Source organism: Erpetoichthys calabaricus, chromosome 4 (genome assembly GCF_900747795.2).
Source record: "Erpetoichthys calabaricus chromosome 4, fErpCal1.3, whole genome shotgun sequence".
NCBI classification, from domain to species: Eukaryota; Metazoa; Chordata; class Cladistia; order Polypteriformes; family Polypteridae; genus Erpetoichthys; species Erpetoichthys calabaricus.
The window spans coordinates 293,739,736-293,764,444 of NC_041397.2; the positions used below are offsets into that span (position 1 = coordinate 293,739,736).

The 24,709-nt window shown below is 40.5% G+C and overlaps 1 protein-coding gene across 2 annotated transcripts in view; it reads right to left on the reverse strand.

The window, feature by feature from the left end:
- Positions 1-24,709, reverse strand: part of LOC114651263 (neural cell adhesion molecule 2-like) — a 1,104,951-nt gene that overhangs the window by 19,615 nt on the left and 1,060,627 nt on the right. The window contains exon 17 of one of the 2 annotated variants that reach the window (XM_051927215.1): positions 1,675-1,794. The exons of the other annotated variant lie outside the window; for it this stretch is intronic. Coding sequence (XP_051783175.1) covers positions 1,675-1,794 — 120 coding nt within the window. The remainder of the gene's footprint in view (positions 1-1,674; positions 1,795-24,709) is intronic. 2 annotated transcript variants of the gene reach the window in all.

A 24,709-nucleotide genomic window follows, 5' to 3' on the forward strand; every position in this document is an offset into this window, starting at 1 on the left:
TAGAATGCCCAGAGGGGTCTGGGTAGTCTTTCGGCCTTTGAACCCCTAGCTGTTTGTTTTCTCCAGCATCCATCTGACTGGAGCTTTTGTCTTTCTTTCCTCACTTACCTTCTGACCATAGCATTTGCACTTATGATAAACTATCTGTTTCTAATGTCTTAATATACCCCACTTATGAACAGCCATTCTTTAGCCTTTTACTTTCTTTGGTTTATCTTCTACTTTCTTTTTGTAACATCTGTTTAGCTGTTACTACTGTAAAGCATTTGGCGCTACTTGCATGTATGAAAATGTGCTATCCCGTAGAAATATATGTCACTGTTACATTTAGGAGACGCTTGTCTGTCCAGTGTCTCCTGTTTGTCGTACTGCAACAGAATGAAAAAAAGTAAAAAAAAAAACATGACTGATAGTGGCTGAAACTTTGGTGTTGTCAGGCGGCACCTCACACAAGTCTGAAAGTCGCTTTGAGAATTAGTGAGGGATTTGTGTAATCTGTCATCCCCTGGGATTCTGACATGTGTATCCTGACTCTTGTAGTCTGTCATCCCCTGAGATTCTGACATGTGTATCCTGACTCTTGTAGTCTGTCATCCCCTGGGATTCTGACATGTGTATCCTGACTCTTGTAGTCTGTCATCCCCTGAGATTCTGACATGTGTATCCTGACTCTTGTAGTCTGTCATCCCCTGAGATTCTGACATGTGTATTCTGACTCTTGTAGTCTGTCATCCCCTGGGATTCTTCCTCATACTCAAAGCAATGAGATCCAGCCCCTGACGTATATACAGTAAGTGTGACGTGACGTGCTGTCCGACTCAAAGTCATGTAGCGTGACGTTGGCCATAGTGAGATCTGTATAGAGTTTAACACACATTACTAGAAGCCTGTAAGTTGAGGATGGAGCACTGTGGTTAGCGCTTATGGATCCCTTATGGATCTAGCATTCTGGGTTGCAGTCCTGAGCCTGGTCAGTATCTGTGTGGGTTTTCCTCCCATGTTCCAAAGACACGTGGCTATCGTGAGCCTTACTGCCGTCTCCTGCTTCAGTCTCTTCACTCTCCTCACTTAAGTCGGCAGCTTTATCTCATCTTCTTATTATCATACACTTGGCTGACACCTTCATCCAAAGTGACTTATAGTATCCCTGTATTGTTTCCAATTGTCTCCATACTGCGTATATTTTTCGTAACCAGATTACGGGTGAGTTAAGTGGCTTGGTCAGGGTCACGTAAAGCTGCCACATTGTGGTTTAAAGTGGTGGCAGTGCCACAACCACCTCACCACACCACATCATCCGGGCCTCGAGCCCAGTTCCGTGACGACTCACTGCGACCCTGAACTTAATTAAGCAGGTTTGAGAATATATGAATGTATGTAGTTATAAACCCTGCTTCCTACTTCTTTTGATCACCTCTATTTCTGGTAAATTTTGTTTTTGTATTTAGAGCAGCCCAAAAGGCCACATAAGAACTTCAAGAGAACTGAGACTAATTCACTGCCTGCATTTATTAACGTTGTCCGTATTAGTAAAAGGCATAAAGAGAAAATCCATTTTGCCTCAATCCCACTCATTTTTGCTTGATATTGAACATACTGTATGCTTTTATGCGTGGCTTGCTTTGCAATAATGCTCCCGTTCAACTATATAGTGCCAATAAAAGCAGATCTTACTCAGGCTCCGTAAGTGGAGTGGTCTCATTCGGTTCATTTACGGGGCTCCCATCGTCAGGGTTAGTTATTCTCTCCTCTTCCGGCCGCATCTCAACAATGGGCTCCTTCGACCCATCCTTCCTGTACAGTACACACCAATAAAATTCACAGTCAACAAGGCTAATTCCAGCACGATTTCACTTCAGCCAACTTTCACAGCGTACAGGGAAGCAGAAATAATAGTGGCGTTTGAAAAGTCACAGCTCTAACCTGTAAAACAATACACACAGCATTAAAGTTTTTAGGACTCGGCAAATCCTTTCAAGTCCAATTTCAAGAAGTCTGAAAAAAAAGAGAGGAGGCCATTCAGTCCATCAAGCTCATCTAGGAAGCTATTAGCCAAGTGATGCCAATATTTCAAAAGTTGTTAAGGTTTCTGCTGCAGTTACAAGACTTGGTCATTTATTTAAACACCGATAATGTGAGAATCATCAAAATGCGTACTGTACATCAGCTAAACCTTTTCAATTCCAATGCATCTGCAACTCAATAGTAAAGAGCTTCTAGAAACGTATTTTTTAATTTGTTTGTTCTCAATCTTGGATTTGTAAATTCGTGAAATTGAAACCAATGCCGCTATGACCTCCTGTTAATTTTATTAATCAGCTTGCTAATAGCATTCAGTGAGGCATGAAATTTTATTTAGAAAGCTTTCAGGGTATTTATATCATATCAATCAGATTAAATCAATCTAAAGATCAAGTTATGCTACCTTAAAATAGATCAAACACACACTGAGAAAAGAAAATAAGCAAACGTTTCTGAGGAGGAATGCGATTTTGTTTTAATGTTGAGAGATGAAATTGTAAATTAGTCGATAAAAATGCAATTTCCCTGCATTGTAAACACACACAAACACATTTCAGATTTCACTTCAACTCTTTCACAGGGGAAGAAAGCACTTGAACAGCATTTGTGTTCTGGACGAGGCAGTGGTGAAGCAGAATAAAGAGATGACCAAAGTGTTTGCCCCTCCATTAGGGAACCTGCTGTGGAAGATGGCCCGGACACAGACAGGCGGACACGTTGAAGTCACCCAACACACGTTTATTAAACATTATTTACAGTGACACACAGTCCCCAAAGTCCTGGTCAACAAACAATGCCTCACTTTCTTCAGGCCGCCTCCACTTCTCTCCACCAAGAACTCGTCTCTCGTCCTCCCGACTCCAGCCCCTGAATGGAGGGAAGCGGCCCCTTTTATAATGACCCGGATGTGCTCCAGGTGCCTCCTGACAATCTTCTGCTGGCACTCCCCAGTGTGGCGGAAGTGCAGGCTGCGCACCCGGAAACATTCTGGGTGTTCCTGATCCTCTTCCCCCCAGCACTTCCGGGTGTGGCGGAAGTGCTGAGGGCCAGGGCTCCTCAAGAATTGGGGACGCCCCCTGGCGCTGACCACGGGCCCCTACAGGGTTGAGCTTCAAAGCTCTGCACCCGTGGTCCCCATAGCCATCAGGGCGGTCACCCCCACGTGGTCTGGGGGAGGCGTAAACCCTCCTCCGGTCCTCCAGGGTGTCCCCCCAACCACCTGTGACACTGCTTAATGTCCGCTTAGGATCACACGGGCAGCACCGGGCATTGCATGCCAGTCCAGGGTGTAATACTTAACTACCAGCTAATCACGGGCAATGACAAGGCTGGGTACTGGTGACTGAGAGGTACCAGCGTAGAGGACGAGGGGCCTCCACAACCCCTCCACCAAACACACTTAAAAAATTTGTTTGTTGATTTGTTGGCTAAACTTAATTCTATTAAGTGTAAAAATTCCATGTAAATGAACAGAAAAACTCATAAACTCCTATCAATTTGTTTCATCTAAGACTAGCCAATGATGCTAGAGTAAGTTAATATAACTTGTTCGAGGTACTCAGGCTAATTGTAATTGATAACTTTTAAACAAACAGCTTTTTTAAATTCCAAAAACTGAATGTTCACTGAACAAAATTATACAATAACTTCATATCAAGTAAGTAAACCCAAAACATAAACTCGTTGAGCATTAAAAACTTTATTGGCACATGTTAGTTTAAGGTGGAAAACCATCTGATGCTTTGATAACTAAGTGTCCAATCACATCTCTATAAATATAAAATCCAACGTCTGTCTGAGAGAACTATCCATCCATCCATTACCCAACCTGCTATATCCTAACTACAGGGTCACAGGGGCCTGCTGGAGCCAATCCCAGCCAACACAGGGCGTATGGCAGGAAACAAACCCCGGGCAGGGCGCCAGCCCACTGCAGGGCACACACCAAGCACAATGCACGTAACCTGCATGTCTTTGGACTGTGGGAGGAAACCGGAGCACCCGGAGGAAACCCACTGCGCTACCCACTGCGCCACCATGCCGCCCCTTGAGAGAACTACTTAATGTTTTTTTTTTCTATAATTTGCTTTCCGGTTGATTTTGCGCCCCTTGCTCATTGGGCTGAATGTCCTGTTCTCGTCTAGGTTGTTGTAATATTCTAAAGAAAAACATTGTCAAACTATACCAAAGATAATATTGCTGATTAGATCATCAGTGGAAATGGACTGGCAGAATGTGTCAGTGCCAGGGTCATCAATGGAGTAGCTGAATCGAACATCGCAGAGAGCGTGGCAGAAAAGCCGTTTTAGAATATTAGAAAAGTTGTGACAAGAAAAAGCCACTTAGCCCAACAAGCTCGTGCATTCCAATCTAGATTGTCCAAACTAACATTGAGATCCGAAGCTCTATAAAGTCCTGCTACCTACCACATAACTTGGCATGCAGTTCTTTGTGCACAAAAAAAAGTTGCTGCAAAACTCAGGACTTTAGGCACATTCAAGATAGGTATCTGTACACTTATCAACAGATTTGGATCATTCTCAAAAGTTATTTAAGCAGTCAAAAAATGAATAAATAGAACAAAATAAAAATAACAGGTAGGATGCAGAATCAGAGTCACTTTTAGCTGCACTGTGAATGTACTGTAATGGTACATGTGAGAATACACTAAATATGGGAATGTTAAATCAAGTTTCTGCCATAGACAGTGCCGGTGCCAGGTTATTTTAAACCCTAGGCCAAACTTATTAGTGTTTCAACTGACTCTTCGGTAAGGCTGGGTCTTATGATCTGCACCCTAGACGATTGCCTAATTCGCCTTAATGGTGGCATCGGCCCTGACTGTAAATGCTGTTTATTGAGCCCGACCTATGCACATTTTGTGCTATGCCAGTGCACAGCATGGCTAATCACTGTGCCATTGTGATTTGCCAGATCTCTTTGAATGTTTTTGTTGGTATACATGTGGTGAACTTACCCAACACCATTTGCTATACATACTGTACAGAGTGAACCGTATTCCTGTTGTTTTTATTTTATTATGGAAACTAATTAATGCTACACCCCACACAAACCAAGCGCAGGGTTTTCTCATTAAGCCGCCAGCCCACCGGCCAAGTGCATTATTGATGCCACTGGAGTGAGGCCACATTAGTAACACTCTGTGGGTCAGTTGCTGCATATTATGAGCTGAGGATAACCCTGTGCTCGCCTGGACTTGTTATGTCTTTATGGTAACATCACTTACTTTGTGGTTTAACGCTGCTGCAGTGTCGTACAGAGCTGTGGACAAGCAGCAGACCAAGACTAAGACTAAGTGCAGTGGCAGTGGGCTTCTGGGAGTCGGAGAAGGGGAACAAAGTGGTGTACTAACTTAGACTACCTAGTGAGTAAGTATAAAATGTGGATTGAAATGTTTGAAAATGGCTGTACTAGTGTGACGGACGCAAAGCGCTCTGGATGTCCAGCTACAGCCACGACCACGAGGAATGAACCCTGGAACTGATTCACGAAAACAGAAGAATTTTTTGCTGATGGCACTAAAAAGTTGGTAAACACTGGGAAAATTGCATTATAAAGGAAGGTGACCATGTAGAAAAGTGATGTGATTTGTTTTTGAAATTCTTAATAAATAAGAGTTAAAAAAAATTGCAGCAACTTTTTGAACATTCCTCGAATATATATATATATATATATATATATATATATATATATATATATATATATATATATATATATATATATATATACATATCTATACTAATAAAAGGCAAAGCCCTCACTGACTGACTCATCACTAATTCTCAAACTTCCCGTGTAGGTAGAAGGCTGAAATTTGGCAGGCTCATTCCTTACAGCTTACTTACAAAAGTTAGGCAGGTTTCATTTCGAAATTCTACGCGTAATGGTCATAACTGGAACCTGTTTTTTGTCCATATACTCTAATGGAGGAGGCGGAGTCACGTATCACGTCATCACGCCTCCTACGTAATCACGTGAACTGAAAACAAGGAAGAGATTTACAGCACGAGTCAAACGTGGGAACGAAGGTAAATGACGTTAATTTTTGAGTGTCTTTTAATACTGTGTAAGCATACATATTAACACATGTGCAATTAAACGTGTGCATTTACGGGGTGATTTCTCAGGCTTAAAAGCTCGCCTTTTATTAAAAAGGTGAATGCAAACTGTTTTCATTCTGAAGGGCACAAACTATGTTAGATTTCATGCTCAAGAGTAAGCTCAGCACACAGCTTGGTCATATTACAACCGGAAGGGCGAACTGACAACATGGTATACAAAGAGATCCTTAAGAAATAATTATTGATTCATTTTCCCCCAGTTTAAAAAGGTTTACTTTTCTTCTTAATAAAAATTTTAAAGCAGTACTTCGCCGCTGCGAAACGCGGGTATTTTGATATATATCAAAATATATTGCATCATCACGCCTCCCATGTAAGCACGTGAACTGACCCGCTGCCGTTTGCAATGCCATATTCGCGAGATACAAGTTTAATGAGAAGACACGAGGTAAAAACGACAGTTTGGATCACTTTGTGACAGAGTTAAAATTGCTGTAGCGAGAAACTTTTAACTGCCGGGTCTTAGCTAACATTAAATAAACCCGTGGACATCGCAACATCACACAAGAGAGCTGCTCACGTGAAGTGACTGAACGCAGCAGGAGTGATCACTTTGATGAATCAAACCTGTTCAAAAAACACATTACACGATTGGTAAGGTACGAAAACAATATGAAACCGATTGTGGATTTGCGTACAGCCACTGAAACTTTGTGACAGCACGAGACTTCAGGTCACGTGTCTGCAAAACAACCTCATTGAGGCAACTATTTTTACTGGCGGTGGCTCAGGGGAGAGAGTTTTTATTCCTCGCATCCCCGTTATACCCTCTGATCTCCCATTTCAATACAAACGCCTACAATTTCCACTAAGCCTCTGCTTAGCAATGACAATTAATAAGTCTCAGGGACAGACCCTACAAAAGGTTGACATTCATTTGATATATATATATATATATACATGTCAATGTATGTATGTATATATGTATGTCTAGATATATGTAGATATGTATATATATGTGTATATATGTATAGATATGTATATATATATGTGTATATATATATATATATGTAGATATGTATATATATATGTAGATATGTAAATATATATATATATATATATGTGTGTGTGTATGTATGTATGTATGTATGTGTATATATATATATTATGTGTGTGTGTGTGTATATTATATATATATATATATATATATATATATATATATATATATATATATATATATATATATATATATATATATATATATATATGACAGCAACACTCATAACAGTGACAGCACAATTACATATATATATATATATATGTAGATATGTATATATATATATATGTCAATGTATTTTTGTATGTATGTCTAGATATATATATATATATGTAGATATGTATATATATGTGTCTGTGTATATATATATATATATATATATATATATATTTATATATATTTATATATATATATATATATATATATATATATATGTGTGTGTGTCTGTGTGTATGTATGTATGTATGTATGTGTGTATATATATGTATGTGTATGTATGTGTATCTATGTATGTGTGTATATATATGTTGATATATATATATATATATATATATATATATATATATATATATATATATATATATATATATACATATATATATATATATATATATATGTGGATGTGTATATGTATATATATATATATATATATATATATGTAGATATGTGTATATGTAGATATGTATATATGTATATATATATTTATGTGTGTGTATGTGTGTGTGTATAGCAACACTCATAACAATGACAACACAATTACATTGATAATCATGTTACGTTATTTTTAAAATGTTTGCTTTTCTTTTTCATAACCTCTTTAACACACTACTTCTCCGCTGCGAAGCGCGGGTATTTTGCTAGTGTATTATATATATATATATATATATATATATATATATATATATATATATATATATATATATATATATATATATATATATATATACACATATATATATATACAGTGCATCCAGAAAGTATTCACAGCGCATCACTTTTTCCACATTTTGTTATGTTACAGCCTTATTCCAAAATGGATTAAATTCATTTTCTCCGTCAGAATTCTACACACAACACCCCATAATGACAATGTGAAAAAAGTTTACTTGAGATTTTTGCAAATTTATTAAAAATAAAAAAACTGAGAAATCCCATGTACATAAGTATTCACAGCCTTTGCTCAATACTTTGTTGATGCACCTTGGGCAGCAATTCCAGCCTCAAGTCTTGTTGAATATGATGCCACAAGCTTGGCACACCTATCCTTGGCCAGTTTCGCCCATTCCTCTTTGCAGCACCTCTCAAGCTCCATCAGGTTGGATGGGAAGCGTCGGTGCACAGCCATTTTAAGATCTCTCCAGAGATGTTCAATCGGATTCAAGTCTGGGCTCTGGCTGGGCCACTCAAGGACATTCACAGAGTTGTTCTGAAGCCACTCCTTTGATATCTTGGCTGTGTGTTTAGGGTCGTTGTCCTGCTGAAAGATGAACCGTCGCCCCAGTCTGAGGTCAAGAGCACTCTGAAGCAGGTTTTCATCCAGGATGTCTCTGTACTTTGCTGCAATCATCTTTCCCTTTATCCTGACTAGTCGCCCAGTCCCTGCCGCTGAAAAACATCCCCACAGCATGATGCTGCCACCACCATGCTTCACTGTAGGGATGGTATTGGCCTGGTGATGAGCAGTGCCTGGTTTCCTCCCAACGTGACGCCTGGCATTCACACCAAAGAGTTCTCTTTGTCTCATCAGACCAGAGAATTTTCTTTCTCATGGTCTGAGAGTCCTTCAGGTGCCTTTTGGCAAACTCCAGGCGGGCTGCCATGTGCCTTTTACTAAGGAGTAGCTTCCGTCTGGCCACTCTACCATACAGGCCTGATTGGTGGATTGCTGCAGAGATGGTTGTCCTTCTGGAAGGTTCTCCTCTCTCCACAGAGGACCTCTGAAGCTCTGACAGAGTGATCCTCGGGTTCTTGGTCACCTCCTTGACTAAGGCCCTTCTCCCCCGATCGCTCAGTTTAGATGGCCGGCCAGCTCTAGGAAGAGTACTGGTGCTTTCAAACTTCTTCCACTTACAGATGATGGAGGCCACTGTGCTCATTGGGACCTTCAAAGCAGCAGAAATTTTTCTGTAACCTTCCCCAGATTTGTGCCTCGAGACAATCCTGTCTCTGATGTCTACAGACAATTCCTTTTACTTCATGCTTGGTTTGTGCTCTGACATGAACTGTCAACTGTGGGACCTTATATAGACAGGTGTGTGCCTTTCCAAATCATGTCCAGCCAACTGAATTTACCACAGGTGGACTCCAATTAAGCTGCAGAAACATCTCAAGGATGATCAGGGGAAACAGGAGGCACCTGAGCTCAATTTCGAGCTTCATGGCAAAGGCTGTGAATACTTATGTACATGTGCTTTTTCAATTTTTTTATTTTTAATAAATTTGCAAAAACCTCAAGTAAACTTTTTTCACGTTGTCATTATGGGGTGTTGTGTGTAGAATTATATATATATATATATATATATATATATATATATATATATATATATATATATATATATATATATATATATATATATATATATATACTTGCCCTGATACCAGTCAAAGACAGGTAATAGAGTAATTAAAAAATATTTGCCATCTTTTGACGTCCATTCACCTTCAGTGCCTGTCCTTGGAATCCATGTGTGTCTGAACTTTTCTTTACCGGCGCTTCCTTTCTTGAGCGTGTTCCCTTTGCAAAAATGCCACGGAGAACAGATGGAAACAAAGTTCAGCCAGAGGACACTGTCAGGGGAGGACAATACTGGTTTCCATGTGACCTGGATGTGCTCCAGAAGGGCAGTGTGGTGACACCGAAAAATAGTCCAGAGTTTTGCTTGTAAACACTCTTGGGGGAAGGAAAGGAAGAAGAATTTGTCAGAATTGTGTACTGATGACTGATCTTTTGATGGTGCTTGTTGAAAAGCTATGGGGAGAAATCAATCTTTTATTTAAACTCCGAATTGTGTTTGTCATCAGTGTGTCTTTGGTTTGGGGCTCAAGAGCATCACTTGCTGGTTACACCGTAAAGTCTGCTCCTCAGACTCGGTCATTATTTTCGTGGCACCTTTCTCGCCTCCTGTCCGGTTTTATACTTTCTGCCTTTGAACGTGACTCTCTCATTGTACACCTTTACTACTTGTTGATTGTCTCACCCTCCCACCTTCCCTTTTGTTGAATCACCAAAGCCAAACTTAGAGGGACTGGACACATATACCTTAGTGCTTTATTGTATAGCAGACATGTCCCTGATTGATTGAATGCCTAGAAATTCTTAGCCATTTCCAGGCAAATAAAGTAAAAACAGTTTTCAGTAACGGATCAATCTCATGTACCTGAGATTCTGGGAAAAATCCAATATCAGAGAAAAATTAATTTAAGCAATGAAAAAAAAAAGGAAAAACTCCACCAATGGGTCACATTTAACAGCTGGAAAGATCAATATTATTGCAGACCTTTGGCTTGTGTGGAATAATACTGATGGCAGCACATCCAAATGCAAGTCAGTAACACTGTGGTTCAAGCTCTGCCTCTATCTATTTTATTATTTTGATCTTATTTATGTTATGTATGAAAAAAAATATATGCACACAAATAGTCAGTGTGTATGTGTAGTATCAGTATAGTAAAGTATAGTATCTGTAGCAATATAACAGTAAGTAAGCTTGATGCTAAAGACGTTTTGAGTCGGGCGATATGTCTCGTCAATGTCGTAACAGCTGCGATACATTCTGCTATATTTGTGGTGAATATACACTTGCACCTCAGAGACGTTGGATGGCTGCTCTTGTGAAGAACGCTTGTCATCTGTATTTCCGCGGTAAAATTGGTGATCCAGACAAGGAATGGGCGCCTCAGATTTGCTGTGCGACATGTGCTGTCAGTCTGAGAGCCTGGCTCAGAGGCACTCGAAAGACGATGCCGTTTGTTGTTCCGTTGATATGGCGAGAACAGAAAGAACATGTGACGGACTGTTACTTCTGTTTGACTAATGTGTCTGGTTTCTTAGCGAAAAACAAGAAGTCAAGTGAATATCCTAATCTGCCTTCAGCAATGAGACCCGTGCCACATGATGACAGTCTTCTAATTCTGAAACCACCAGAGGATTGGACCTTAGACGAACCAGATGAAGAAACTGTAGTGCAGGGTACTGACAATGACATTGACCCAGATTTTGAACCGTGCTCATCAGGTGATCCACATCTGATAACACAGTCCAAATTGAACAATTTGGTCAGAGATTTGGGTCTGTCAAAAGCAAAAGTCGAGCTGCTGGGTTCGAGACTACAGGAATGGTGTTTGCTGTCATCAGGTATGAATATTTCTGTGTTTCGAGGCCGACATCATGATATAACCAAATTTTTTGCACAAGTCGACAGTCTCTGTTTCTGTTGTGACATTAAAGGATTGTTCTTGGCCTTGGGTTCTGATCACAACCTGGAAGAGTGGCGTCTCTTCATTGATTCGTCAATGTTAAGCCTGAAAGCTGTTCTGCTACACAATGGCAACGTTTATCCTTCAGTACCTGTTGGCTATTCAGCAAACATGAAAGAAACGTATGAAAATATGGAACTGTTGCTGAAGCACGTCCAGTATAGCAGGTACAACTGGAATATCTGTGGAGATCTTAAAATCGTTGCTCTGTTACTAGGACTGCAGCTCGGCTATACAAAGTAATGTTGTTTCATCTGTGAATGGGACAGCCGTGCCAAAGAGTCACACTATTCTCGACAGAACTGGCCACTCCGTAAAAAGTTAGTTCCAGGACAGTAAAATGTGGCACATGAATCACTTGTCGACCCAGAAGGATATTTTTTCCTCATCTTCACATAAAACTGGGACTCATGAAGAATTTCGTGAAAGCACTGAACAAGGAAGGAGAAGGTTTTCGTTATTTAAGACAGATGTTCCCAAGAATAACTGACGCCAAGATCAAGGAGGGCATTTTTGTTGCCCCCAGATCAGACATGTTATGAGTGACAAGCAGTTTGAAGATCTGTTAGTTGGGCCAGAAAAAAGTACCTGGAAAGCCTTTAAATTTGTTGTTGACAATTTTATGGGCAATGTGCAGAGCCCCAAATTACATTCAGCTGGTAGACAAACTTCTCAAAGCATACAAGACAATGAAGTGCAGCATGTCACTCGAGATTCATTTCCTCCACTCACACTTGGACTTCTTCCCCACAAATCTCGGTACTGTCAGTGATGAACACGGTGAAAGGTTTCACCAGAACATTGCTACAATGGAGAAACGATACCAGGGAAACTGGAATCCATCAATGCTTGTTGACTACTGTTGGACACTGCAACGTGATGCACCAGACATTGAATACAAAAGAAAATCAGGAGCAAAACACTTTTAATTCTGTTGAATTTAATAGCTTATGCGAAACATAAACGTGACTAAATACATTATTGTCAGTAAACATATAAATGTCTATTTCTCAAAGTTCCTATGTGATGCAGTAAAACCTAAACTATATTTGTGCATACCCAGTAGATACCTGTCACAATCCGCAAAAACTTTTCAGGAAGCAAGACATTTTAAAAAATCTTTTTTGCAGTGGCTATCACTATTACTCAAATGAGCAGGATCGGTGTATGCAAGTCACCATTATAACATGCTGAGACAGCGTCAGGCTCGTTCAGATCTGCCCAGGATGTCAACTTCCACAGAACAGCTTCCAACCTGGCCTGATTCCATACCTGGACATGCCCAGGTGGCACAAACCGTTGTTGATAAGTCACTTAGGGGAGCGAAAATGTTTGGATACAAATATAAGAAAAATCATAACACAACTGAAGATTTCTCTAAAACGGTAAATTTTGATGTGATATTCGTGATCAGCACACAAAAATCTGTAAGAAACACCCAACAGTGTTCAAGAAGCAAAAACTTTGTTGTGCAGTGTAATTAGCAACACTGTCTAAGGGATTATTAAAAATGGTTTAATCCTCTACCCCTGCAGCTAACATAGTTTACAGAGAGTTTCATGTATTTCATCAATATTCTATTAAAATTACTGTATGTCTCAGGTAAACTTATCCAATGTTAATATGCTCTTTAATATAAAACTTTGTACAAATCATTGGAATGTTTATATTATTTAAGAATTATCTTTGTTATAATTTGCTGAAAAGTCTTGCAATGCTGAAACTTAAAATGTCATACTTTGTCCATATGAACCAATCCTTTTCTTACAAAGTATATTAAGATATGCATTTATTTATTTTTTATTGTCTGAATGCAACATAATGTCTTTTGATTGAATTTGTTATTTTTTTTTCATTCATTTTCTGTATTTTGTAATTTCAACTGGTTATTTTATTTAGATAAGTGAAAGTAATCACTCCAGTTCATCAGTATGTCATTAGTATTCAACAAATTCCTCTGTTCCTATAAGTACAACCATGATAACAGTGTCATGCACTGCACAAGGAAAACATAACGGCTCATAGAATGCAAGCTTTAATTGCTATCAGCATATACACTTATCTTGCTCAGTTATTGCAATTTTGGGGGCAGAACTTCATCCCGGGATAAGACACCATTTTACTACAGGACACAGAAGCGCATACACCCACACACACTCACACACACATATACAAGTCAAGCTGGGGAGCGTGCATCGGTACAGTGCGTTGCTGCACCCACCACACAACGAAACAACTCGGGATCCTGGTTGGCAACCCCAAAGGCAGACACGCGGTGCAGTCCCACCCTCCGGAAATGACCCTCTATCTGCCGCAGCCAGGTGTTACATGGGTGACCCCTTGGCATGGTCCAGCCACTCGGGTCCCCAACAATGAGGATCCTACGAGCTGGATCACCCTCGGAGAAACGCGTCACATGGCTGTAGTGCCGTAACTGACGCTCCCTCACAATGCAGGTAATGTGCCTCATTCAGGACTCCATGAGCAGCACAAAGTCAAACCAGCGGTACCCAAGAATTCTCCAAAGACACAGTATGAAAGGAGTCCAGACTTCATCTCAGGTCACTGGATAGCGTCCATGTCTCAAAACCATATAGCAAGACAGGAAGCACCAGGACTCTAAAGAATTGGGCCTTCGTCCTTTTGCACAGATATCGGGAGCGCCACACACCCCTTTCCAGCGACGTCATTGTAACGGCTGACCCCTTACCCGGCCGGCAGCTACACCTCCAAGACCTGTGGCCTGGATACATTACTGAACCGAATCTAAATAACAAGCCGTACCTCTAACAAATGAAAATTTTCCCCACAATCGACGGTTTAATCAAGCACGCAAAAAACAGATGATATGTAAAAATAGGCAATTAGTTATATTAAATGAGCAATAACAAGAAAGAAAATGCACTATATATATATATATATATATATATATATATATATATATATATATATATATATATATATATATATATATATATAAAATCCCTATGTGCGTCCAGGTGTCCGTGTGTGTGTCTTCTGGTGAAGTGCGCATGCGCGGGGCACGGTGCGATGCGCGATATTACTGTCAGAGAAAGTTAGTGGCGTTTTACGGAAATACAAACCAGTATTACTGCGAGAGGAAATTAAAGGTACACAATACAGTGACGCATATTACAGCCACATACAAGCCAGTATTACTGTCAGAGGAGATTAAAGGCATATTACCGACACGCATGCCTGTATTACCGCCAGAGAAAATTAAAGGTATATTACGGACGTACAAGCCAGCGGACGTACAAGATGGTATCCTTCAATAAAGGCGCGCACAAAAAGGCGAGCCTCAAAAGGGTGACCTCAATTGGGCGCAGCGAATAAAGGCGCGCGTAAATAAAGATCTACACCTTTGTTGCTCTTCACATATTCCAGAGCCATTTGAACTAAATTATCTACGAACGCCTTTATTCGCCGCGCTCAATTGAGGTCGCCCTTTTGAAGCTCGCCTTTTTGTGCGTGCCCTTATTGAATAGAGCCGTACAAGACAGTATTACTGTCACAGAAAATTAAAGGCACACAATACACGGTGGCAGCCCATGAAGAACGGTCAGCTCAGCAAGTAAACATCAACAAAAGAAAGGCTGAAAGAAAGAAAAATACGACCAACAAAAAGACTGAGGTCAAAGTCCCTTGCCATTTAATATAGGCTGTTCCTACTAATGTTTATGCACTACTGTTCTAGTGCCTGTTATTGTAACGGGCTAAATGACTAGTATATATATATATCCCTCCACCAAAGCAACAACGCCATATATACAGTATATATATATATACACACACAATAAACCCTCCCTTGTCCTTGTAACATATAACAAACAACACAAATAACAAAAACTGAATGAGATACGGAACTGAATGGTCGTGAACTTGAGTCCGAATATATAATTGTCCTGAAATGCAGCTGACTGGTTAACCGATACGTGGAGTGTTTGTATTTCCCGGAACAAAATGGAGCAGCCTCACCGTGAATCCTCGGCGCGTGACGGATGATGAAGTCCGACCCCAGGGTCTCTCGTGATGAGGGTATTGAAGTAAGTCTGGCGGATTGAAAAACAAACTGGATGAAAATGCGTGATGTGGAATACAGCAGGTACAGATGGCTCGTGATCATGAAAATGAAAAAGTCTCCTTCTCTCCTCTCCTTCTTTCTTTTTCTGTTCCCTCCTGTTTGCTTAAATAGTCCTGTGATGGATGTAATTGATTAATAGCAAACAGGTGTTTTCCAGGATTGAGGCTGCGGTCTCCTCCCATCAACCGTCCCCCTTTATGGAGACGACATTCACTGACACACAAACAGCAAACGGGATGATGGAAACAAGACGCACATGGTACTAACACTGACAACACTATTACTACTATGTAGCCCCGCTACATCATGACCCCCCATGTTCTCCCAATCCATCTACTGACTTCATAGGAAGAGTCACCAGAGACATGAATGTCACTGCCGAGGTAAGTAAACCTCTCGACGAGGTCGTCACTCTCTCCGCAAACAGACACACTGCTGAGGGCCGTTCCCAAGAGGTCATTAAAGGCCACGTTCAAATGTTTCAGGACAATTTATAGGTGCCAGTTAACCTAACTAGGGAAGGAAACAGTTAATAGACGAAAGACAGACAGACAGACAGTAATTAAGAGGACAAGTTTTCTAGGGCACAGATGCTTTCTGCAACTGTGACAGTATTTTTATGATTGTCTGGACATCTTAGGTTAAGCTTGATCAGCCATTTAAGTTGCTCACATTGCTTTAGGTTTGAGTGTGTTTATCATATTACACTCATGTGTAAATATTTATAAAAATTTACACATGGACATATTTGCATTAATGCAGCACCACAAAGTCGAATTGAACAGAAAGGCAAATTGGAAAAATAGCATGTGTTTTATAACAAAGTAAGATGTTTTGAAACCAAACTCTGAACGCTTATTCTACTGACATTATGGGCCTACTACAGTTGCAAACAGCTTTAATTATTCATTTTGTCTTCTGAACATAAAACATTATGGGGAAGAGTATTTGGATAAGCTTTGAAAAGTGTCATATTGTTAGAAGGCAATATTACGTTATGGAATACAGCAGAAAGAAAAGGAGTGAATTAGAAGTCAAATGTCCATATATGTAGTACTCCGTGTTTGTTATTTAAGAAACAAAGCCAGCAGTGTAAAAGTTCATTTAGGGGCACAAAGGGTGGCAAAAACTAGTTATAAATAAATACATACATACATACAAGTGGTTGGGATAAAAAATAAAAATGTTGCATGGTGTTACAGTTTCTTATTTTAGTGCTCACTTAGAAATATTGGTACAAGAGTTCAGTGAACTTCTAAAGTTGTATATTACAAAAGCATTAGTCAAAACTGTACTTCAGATTGTCAAATCAAAACACAAACTACAGAAGATGAGTGGAGTGACAGATGAGATATCACCACGGTAACGTGAAGTGTGGTTTAAGACTGGCACTACCAATCACAAAATTAAATACTTCTGTGACAGAGCTGCTAAAGTAGCAAACATTGTTCCATGCAGTCAGAATAGAATTTAAGATGTGATGGACTCTTTGCTTGCATCTGTAATGAATGTCTGGAATGTTTTTATGCACCTCTTCAAAGATGTTTTCCCTGGGTCATGTCTGGGAAGGTGCATAAGGTGAGGCAGTAAATGTATTGAGGTTTCTTGTGCGACTGGAGGGAACCCTAGAATGAGGGCTGGAAAAATGGGTGAGAGGTGGAACAGAAAAAAGGAGAGAGGAGAGGAACAGTGCCCAAACAGAGTAAGAAATGGTAAGCTTCATTTACAAAGTCACAGAGAGCTCTTGTATTTGTTGTATTCGGTTTTTCTTCTCGGCGTCCTTTCACGTAGCACTTTGGTGCCACTGCTCTACTGTCAAGTTGTTTGTCTGCCTATGGAAAAATCATCTCTGGTAAAGGAGCACTGGAATCATCAGGTAGGAGGATCTTTCATCTGATTATCTCATTGGCCGGCCCAGCACTGACTCAGCTGTGGATTAGGCAATAAGGGGGAGGCGGCTTGTTGGCCAAGGTCTCCAGATCTCTGACTGTGTCTGGCTTGTCTGACTTCTTTCCTACAGATTTTGTTGTTTTTCATTGATGCTAATTAGTTTCTGAAAAAATCTGTATCCTAAATGTGATAATTCTGTATTTAGTGAGTGGATTAATCTCATCTTGCATTTTGGTTTGAGATTTATCATGGTGGTCTGTACAAGCACTTGTTGAGGACCTCTATGCAAGAAGTAGCTTGTACTGTTGTACTGTATTTATCAGATGACAGTGACAGATTGGCCATCTAGCTCTGTGAAGAGGGACACTTGTGTTCTGTTGTGCCCCATTTTTCTGACACCCATCTCATGTCCAATCTTCCTGGAAGGGGGTCTTTTTCTGAATTGCCTTTCTCAAGATCTGTTCAGGCGGCACGGTGGCGCAGTGGGTAGTGCTGCTGCCTCGCAGTTGGGAGATCTGGGGACCTCGGTTCACTTCCTGGGTCCTCCCTGCGTGGAGTTTGCATGTTCTCCCCGTGTCTGCGTAGGTTTCCTCCGGGTGCTCCGGTTTCCTCCCACAGTCCAAAGACATGCAGGTTAGGTGGATTGGCGATTCTAAATTGTCCCTAGTGTGTGTTTGTGTGTGTCCTGCGGTGGGTTGGCACCCTGCCCGGGATTGGTTCCTGCCTTGTGCCCTGTGTTGGCTGGGATTGGCTCCAGCAGACCCCCGTGACCCTGTGTTCGGATTCAGCGGGTTGGAAAATGGATGGATGGAAGATCTGTTCAATTTATTTCCCCTACAAGGATTTTTTAAAATTTATTTTAGGAGTTTATTCTTGTCTTCTTAGGGAGTCTAGGCTTAGGGGCTGTCAAAAAATGGGCCTGTTAAAGCCCATTGAGGAATTCCTTACATGATTTTGGGCAATACAAGAAATAAATTGTTGTTTCAGAGGTGATCCCTATCAATGTATCAGTGAGGAACTTCACATAGGATGGTGGTATTCACAGTCTCTATTTTTAAAGAGTCTATATTGGCAGGAGGCAATAGAATGGAGGGTCACACTGATCAATTCAACCATATTTAGCAAACTCCCTAGCTTTTTTGCACAATATTTAATTTGTGTGTTTTCCTTAGTGAAGCTGCAGATGTTCTATGAGACGGTTATGGCGAGTGCCCTCTTCTACGCGGTGGTGTGCTGTGGAGGCAACATAAAGAAGAAGGACGCCTCACACCTGGACAAACTGGTGAGGAAGGCAGGCTCTATTGTAGGCATGGAGCTGGACAGTTTGACATCTGTGGCAGAGTGACGGGCACTGAGCAGGCTCCTGTCAATCATGAAGAATCCACTGTATCCACTGAACAGTATCATCTCCAGACAGAGGAGCAGCTTCAGCGACAGACTGCTGTCACCATCCTGCTCCACTGATTGACTGAGGAGATCGGTCCTCCCCCACACTATGCGACTCTTCAGTTCCACCCATGGGGGGGTTAAACGTTAACATTATACAAAGTTATTGTCTGTCTGTATACCTGCATTGTTATTACTCTTTCATTTAATATTATTTTTTATCAGTATGCTGCTGGAGTATGTGAATTTCCCCTTGGAGATTAATAAAGTATCTATCTATCTATCTATCTATCTATCTATCTATCTATCTATCTATCTATCTATCTATCTATCTATCTATCTATCTATCTATCTATCTATCTATCTATCTATCTATCTATCTATCTATCTATCTAGTGTTCATCTGAGATGGTCACACAGCAGCTAACATTAGTTCAAGGCCTACCTTAGTGGGGACATGAGCAAAGTGTGTGTGCATCTGCTTGGTAGTCACAATGTTTTTTTTTTTTTAACATTTTATTGAATTATTAAAACCAAGTAACGTTCCATACAAGCAAATCAAACTTGACAAAACTAAGTTCAAATCAATCCCCACCCATAAAGAAAGAGAGCTAGGCCAACAAACAGAGTAAAACTTTAATAGTAGGGAAAAAAGGAGGAGAAAATGCTTTTCCCCAATTTAAAAGCTTATTCTAAAATGTTATTGAGTAGACCCTGCCAGTTTTTAAAAAAGTTTTGCACAGATCCTCTAAATGAGAATTAGATTTTTTCCATATTTTAAATACAATACAATACAATACAATTTATGTTTGTATAGCCCAAAATCACACAAGAAGCACTGCAATGGGCTTTAACCCTTTAACCGCCAACTCCCTAAATATTCCCCACGCCAGGCGAAATCTGAACAATTTTCGTTTTTTTACTTTTTTACATTTTTTTTACATTTTTTACATTTATTCAAGCAGTATTGACCACTAAATGTTGTGCAAGTTCTAGAAATGGGCAAACACATAATAAAACACAAAATGTACCTTTTCTCAGGCTTCCACAACAATAAACTTTCATCAACTGTAACTGACGGTCCTGGCATGTAGGGCAACTGAAATGCTTCAAATAAATGATCAATCAAAGGACGTAGCTTGAACAAGTGGTCGCGGTTTGGATCTTTCTTATCTGGCTCGTTTCTGTTGTCATTCAAATGAAAGAATTTCAGCAGCAAAGAGAATCGGTTACGTGTCATGACAGCTGCAAAAATAGGTGTTGCATACATAGGATCTGTAGACCAGTACATCTCAATATCTGGTTTTCTGATTATTCCCATCAACATCAAAATCCCAATGAATTTTTTCATTTCGTTTTCATCAGTGTCTACCCAAGCACGAACACGGGAATGTGGAGGTAAATTGGGATTTTTCTCAATAAACTGTGCTGCATACAGATTTGTCTGATGAGCAAAATGTCTGATCAAATCAGGTGACACAAACAGCTCATAAAACTGCTCAGCAGTGTAATTGTTTACATCAACAGTAAAGCCACACGTTGCCTCAAACGGATACAGAAAAGGTAGTTCACCTCGGGCAGCAGTCCAGTTGAGATGCTGGGGATACACCCACTCATCGCCGTCATCCGATGCGCCGTCATTCACAGTATCATGCAGCGCACGTTGCTGATCATCATTGTTGCTAAAATCTTCTTCAGAACTGCTACAATCATGATCAGAATTATTGTCCAAAATCGCCTGCAAAACCTCACTTGAAGTCAGTTTACGTTTCGCCATATTCACAGCTTTCACTTTCGAATCACATCACGTGATCAGCCAATACAAGCGCAGAGTTGTCGAAATACAACGTAGTAATAATACCCACGCCAAACCGTCAGTTATACTACGCGCCAGGCATTCACATAACCACAGGCAAATGTGCCGGATAATTCCGGCAGTAAGGTGTCAGCATTAAAGCTACGATGCCAGATATATCCGGCAGAGGGCGGTTAAGGGGTTAACAGACCCTGCCTCTTGACAGCCCCCCAGCCTTGACTCTCTAAAACGACAAGGAAAAGTTCCCCAAAAAAAAACCTTGTAGGGAAAAAATGGAACAAACCTTGGGAAAGGCAGTTCAAAGAGAGACCCATTTCCAGGTAGGTTGCGCGTGCAGTGGATGTCAAAAAGAAGGGGATCAATACAATACAATACAATACACAAAACAAAACAAATCCTCAATACAGTATAAAAATAAAAATTTTACAAATACGGAGCAGAATTTAACAGTAGATAATATCACATAATATGATTTGGATTTGTTTAGAGCCCTGGAGACCTCAGCCATCAAGCTGCCTCCCTCATTTGGCCATTCCACAGCTGGGCCAGTGCTGAGCCAGCCAATCCGATGAAAGGACCCCTCTACCCCACGATTCCTGTGATCCTCCATCAGGGATGACTTTACCTTAGGCAGGCAAAACAACTTGGCAGGTGGGCCACATTTGCCACAATAGTGCCACAATAGTATATAACATCAGTTACCCACTGACTTAAAAGAGGTGGGTTATGATTCTTTTAGTTGAGCAAGACAAGTCTACGTGCCAATAGTGAAATCAATTACAGTTTGTTTGTCCTTCTCCACTTTAAGCCCCTCTGTTAGCCCACCAAACACAGATGTTAATGGGTTAGGATGGATTGGGACACCAAAGCTGTCTGAAAGGCAATTAAAGATTTTGGTCCAGAATGATGTTAATTTGGTGCATACCCAAAACATGTGACCCAGTGAGGCTGGAGCTCGATTGCAATGTTTGCAGGTTACATCTCACCCTGGAAACATTTTGGACCATTTTAAACGAGAGAGATATGCTCGATAAAAGCTGTAAAGTTGAATAATTGAATGCTTTGCACATATGGAGCTCGAGTGAATTCTGTGCATAGCTGCCTTCCACTCTTTTTCTGAGATTTTGAGTGAGAGATCTTTTTCCCACTGTCCTCTTGGATCTTTGAAAGAGAGGGACTGTAAAATGGTTTTATATATTATGGAGATTCTGTATGAGTCCTCAAGACTGATCAATATTTTTTCCACAATAGAGGTTGGTGTGAGGTGAGGAAAATTGGGCAGGTTTTGTTTAGCAAAGTTTCTAATTTGAAGGTAGTGGAAGAAATGTGTTGATGGAAAGTTAAATTTGGAGTGTAATTGTTTGTAGGATGCAAAGATGTTATCTATGTACAAATTTCTAAGTAATTTAGTCCTGTATATTTTCCAAACATTGAAAACTGCGTACGTTTGAGAGTGTGGATAAAGATGGTTCTCGTGCAGAGGTGCCACAGATAAAGGTTTCTCTATCTTGAAGTACTTCCTACATTGGTTCCATATTCTGAGTCAATGAAGCACATTGGGGTTGTTAGTTAATTGGTAATAATTTGTATTTACTGGGGTACAAAGCAAGGAATATAAAGAAGTTCTGCAGGATTTTATTTCTATTGCAGACCAAGCCTGTGTTTGTGTGGATCTATTTGTGTCAATATTAAGATTTTATAGCTTCTATATTTGATGCTAAGTAATAAAATTGAAGGTTAGGTAGAGCCATGCCACCTTCTGCCTTCATAGTCACAATGTTATATTAAGTCTGTTGTGGCAGTTCTGAGTACTTAGTCCAGTTATCAATTAATAAATCTGTTCTTATTTTTTCTTTTTATCATATAATTGCTCTAGAAAATACACATTCCTTCTTGAAAATCCAAAGAAAAGGACATTATCTTTTGCACTAAGTGTTTTAATTTTAAGAAAGTCTACCTTATTTATCCTACTTCAGAGGTGACCAACATCTCTAGTAAACACAGGTTTCATTGTGTCTTTAATCTGAAGATCAACAACTTCACTTTCCAAAGAACTGCACTCAGCACTTAGGGTAGCACTGGGGTCAGGGTGAACACAATTACATGAAACCTGACACTATATCTGTACTCAATCACGTCCTGGAATCTCAGTTCATACTCGGCTTTCAGTTTCTCCAACACTTCTTCAAATGTGGTTTAAGGCCAGTAGCCCATTACCCAACTGTCAGATTTACTGGATTGCCTTGCAGATGTCAGATTACATGACTAGGAATTGAAGGGGGTGACAAATTCCATGACTCTGTGACGACAAAGTTTCAGTGCTTGACCTATTCTGAGAGCCAATAATGTGCTGCCAGTGGCTGTACTAAAATTTTCCAAGTATGGTTAGATGAGTTGCAATCTCAGCCCTTTTTTTTTGTTTTCCACATTTTATGTGTTGTATTTATAATGGATAAGGCAGGTTTGGAAAATTGGATGTGAAGGTTGTGTGTGGAAACTTCAGGGTTTCCTCATTGTCAAAAAGACATTCATGATAATTAGCTGAACTAATTACTTGGTTTGAGAGTTTGCACAATAATAAACAAAAAGCATAAGGGGTCTTGGTGGCACGGTGGCACAGTGGTATTAAATATTAGGAAACCTGGATTCGCCTCCCGGGTCCTCCCTGCGTGGAGTTTGCATGTTCTCCCCGTGTCTGCGTGGGTTTCCTCCGGGTGCTCCAGTTTCCTTCCACAGTCCAAAGACATGCAGGTTAGGTGGATTGATGATTCTAATTTGTCCCTAGTGTGTGCTTGGTGTGTTTGTGTGTGTCCCGCGGTGGGTTGGCACCCTGCCCGGGATTGGTTCCTGCCTTGTGCCCTGTGTTGGCTGGGATTGGCTCCAGCAGACCCCCGTGACCCTGTGTTCGGATTCAGCGGGTTGGACAATGGATGGATGAATAAGGGGTCTTATCGGTGCAGTAGAATCATAAGGAAAACTGGCTGTCCAGTCGGCATCTATACAGTCATACAATGCACAAGACAATACAGCATAAAGGTAACAGACATATGTAAATAGCAAATGGTATTATATTGAGTTTATGTAAAGCACTAAAATATTCAAAGTAGGCAGATTGCTTTGTTTAAAATACAATATACAAAAGTTCCAACAAATTTTGGCAGTGTGAATTTTGAAACATTGTAACTGAAGTAAGATAACTGGTTACTAATGATCAGATTTTATCTAATTTTGTAGCAGTAAAGGCGGAACATTTTACAGAGACTGGGAAGTATAAGTACAGGAGAAGGTAGACTAGCTTTCCAATTGGCTCCAAGGAAAACTCTCTGCTCACTAATGGAAGGAGTGCAAGAATGGAGGCATAACCTGGCCAGGAAAATCCCAGGTTTCTATCCCATTAGGGAGGGCAATTCATCCCTCAGAACTAGCGGTGGCAGTGCTCCTCTGACCAGGTTCCAGTTTGGGTGTCGGGATCATTGGGTGCCGCTAGAGGGTGCTGTCAGGAGAGATTCTCCCTGTTATGGGCAGCATCTTTCATGCAATGCTGTGGCACCGAAACCGCTGCTGGGTCCAAGACCAAAGGAGTGTCTCGCCTCACTTAGGGAGTTGGAGTCTGGAGGCAGAGGACAAGACTTGCCTGGAGGAGAGTGGAGGAATTACTGCATTGGACTGTGCTTGTGATTACTGGTGTTGGAGGAAGAATCTGTGCAAGGTATTTAGTTTAATAAGATACACTTCATTTGTACCCATAAGTGTGTTTTTATGTACTTGTGTCTGGAATTTGGGATCCTGGGGTGCACCCTTTAAGTCACAGGAGCAAAAATACAATTTGCAATAAGCCTAAAACAGAAATGGCTAAAGTGTGAGTTCTGCCTTTG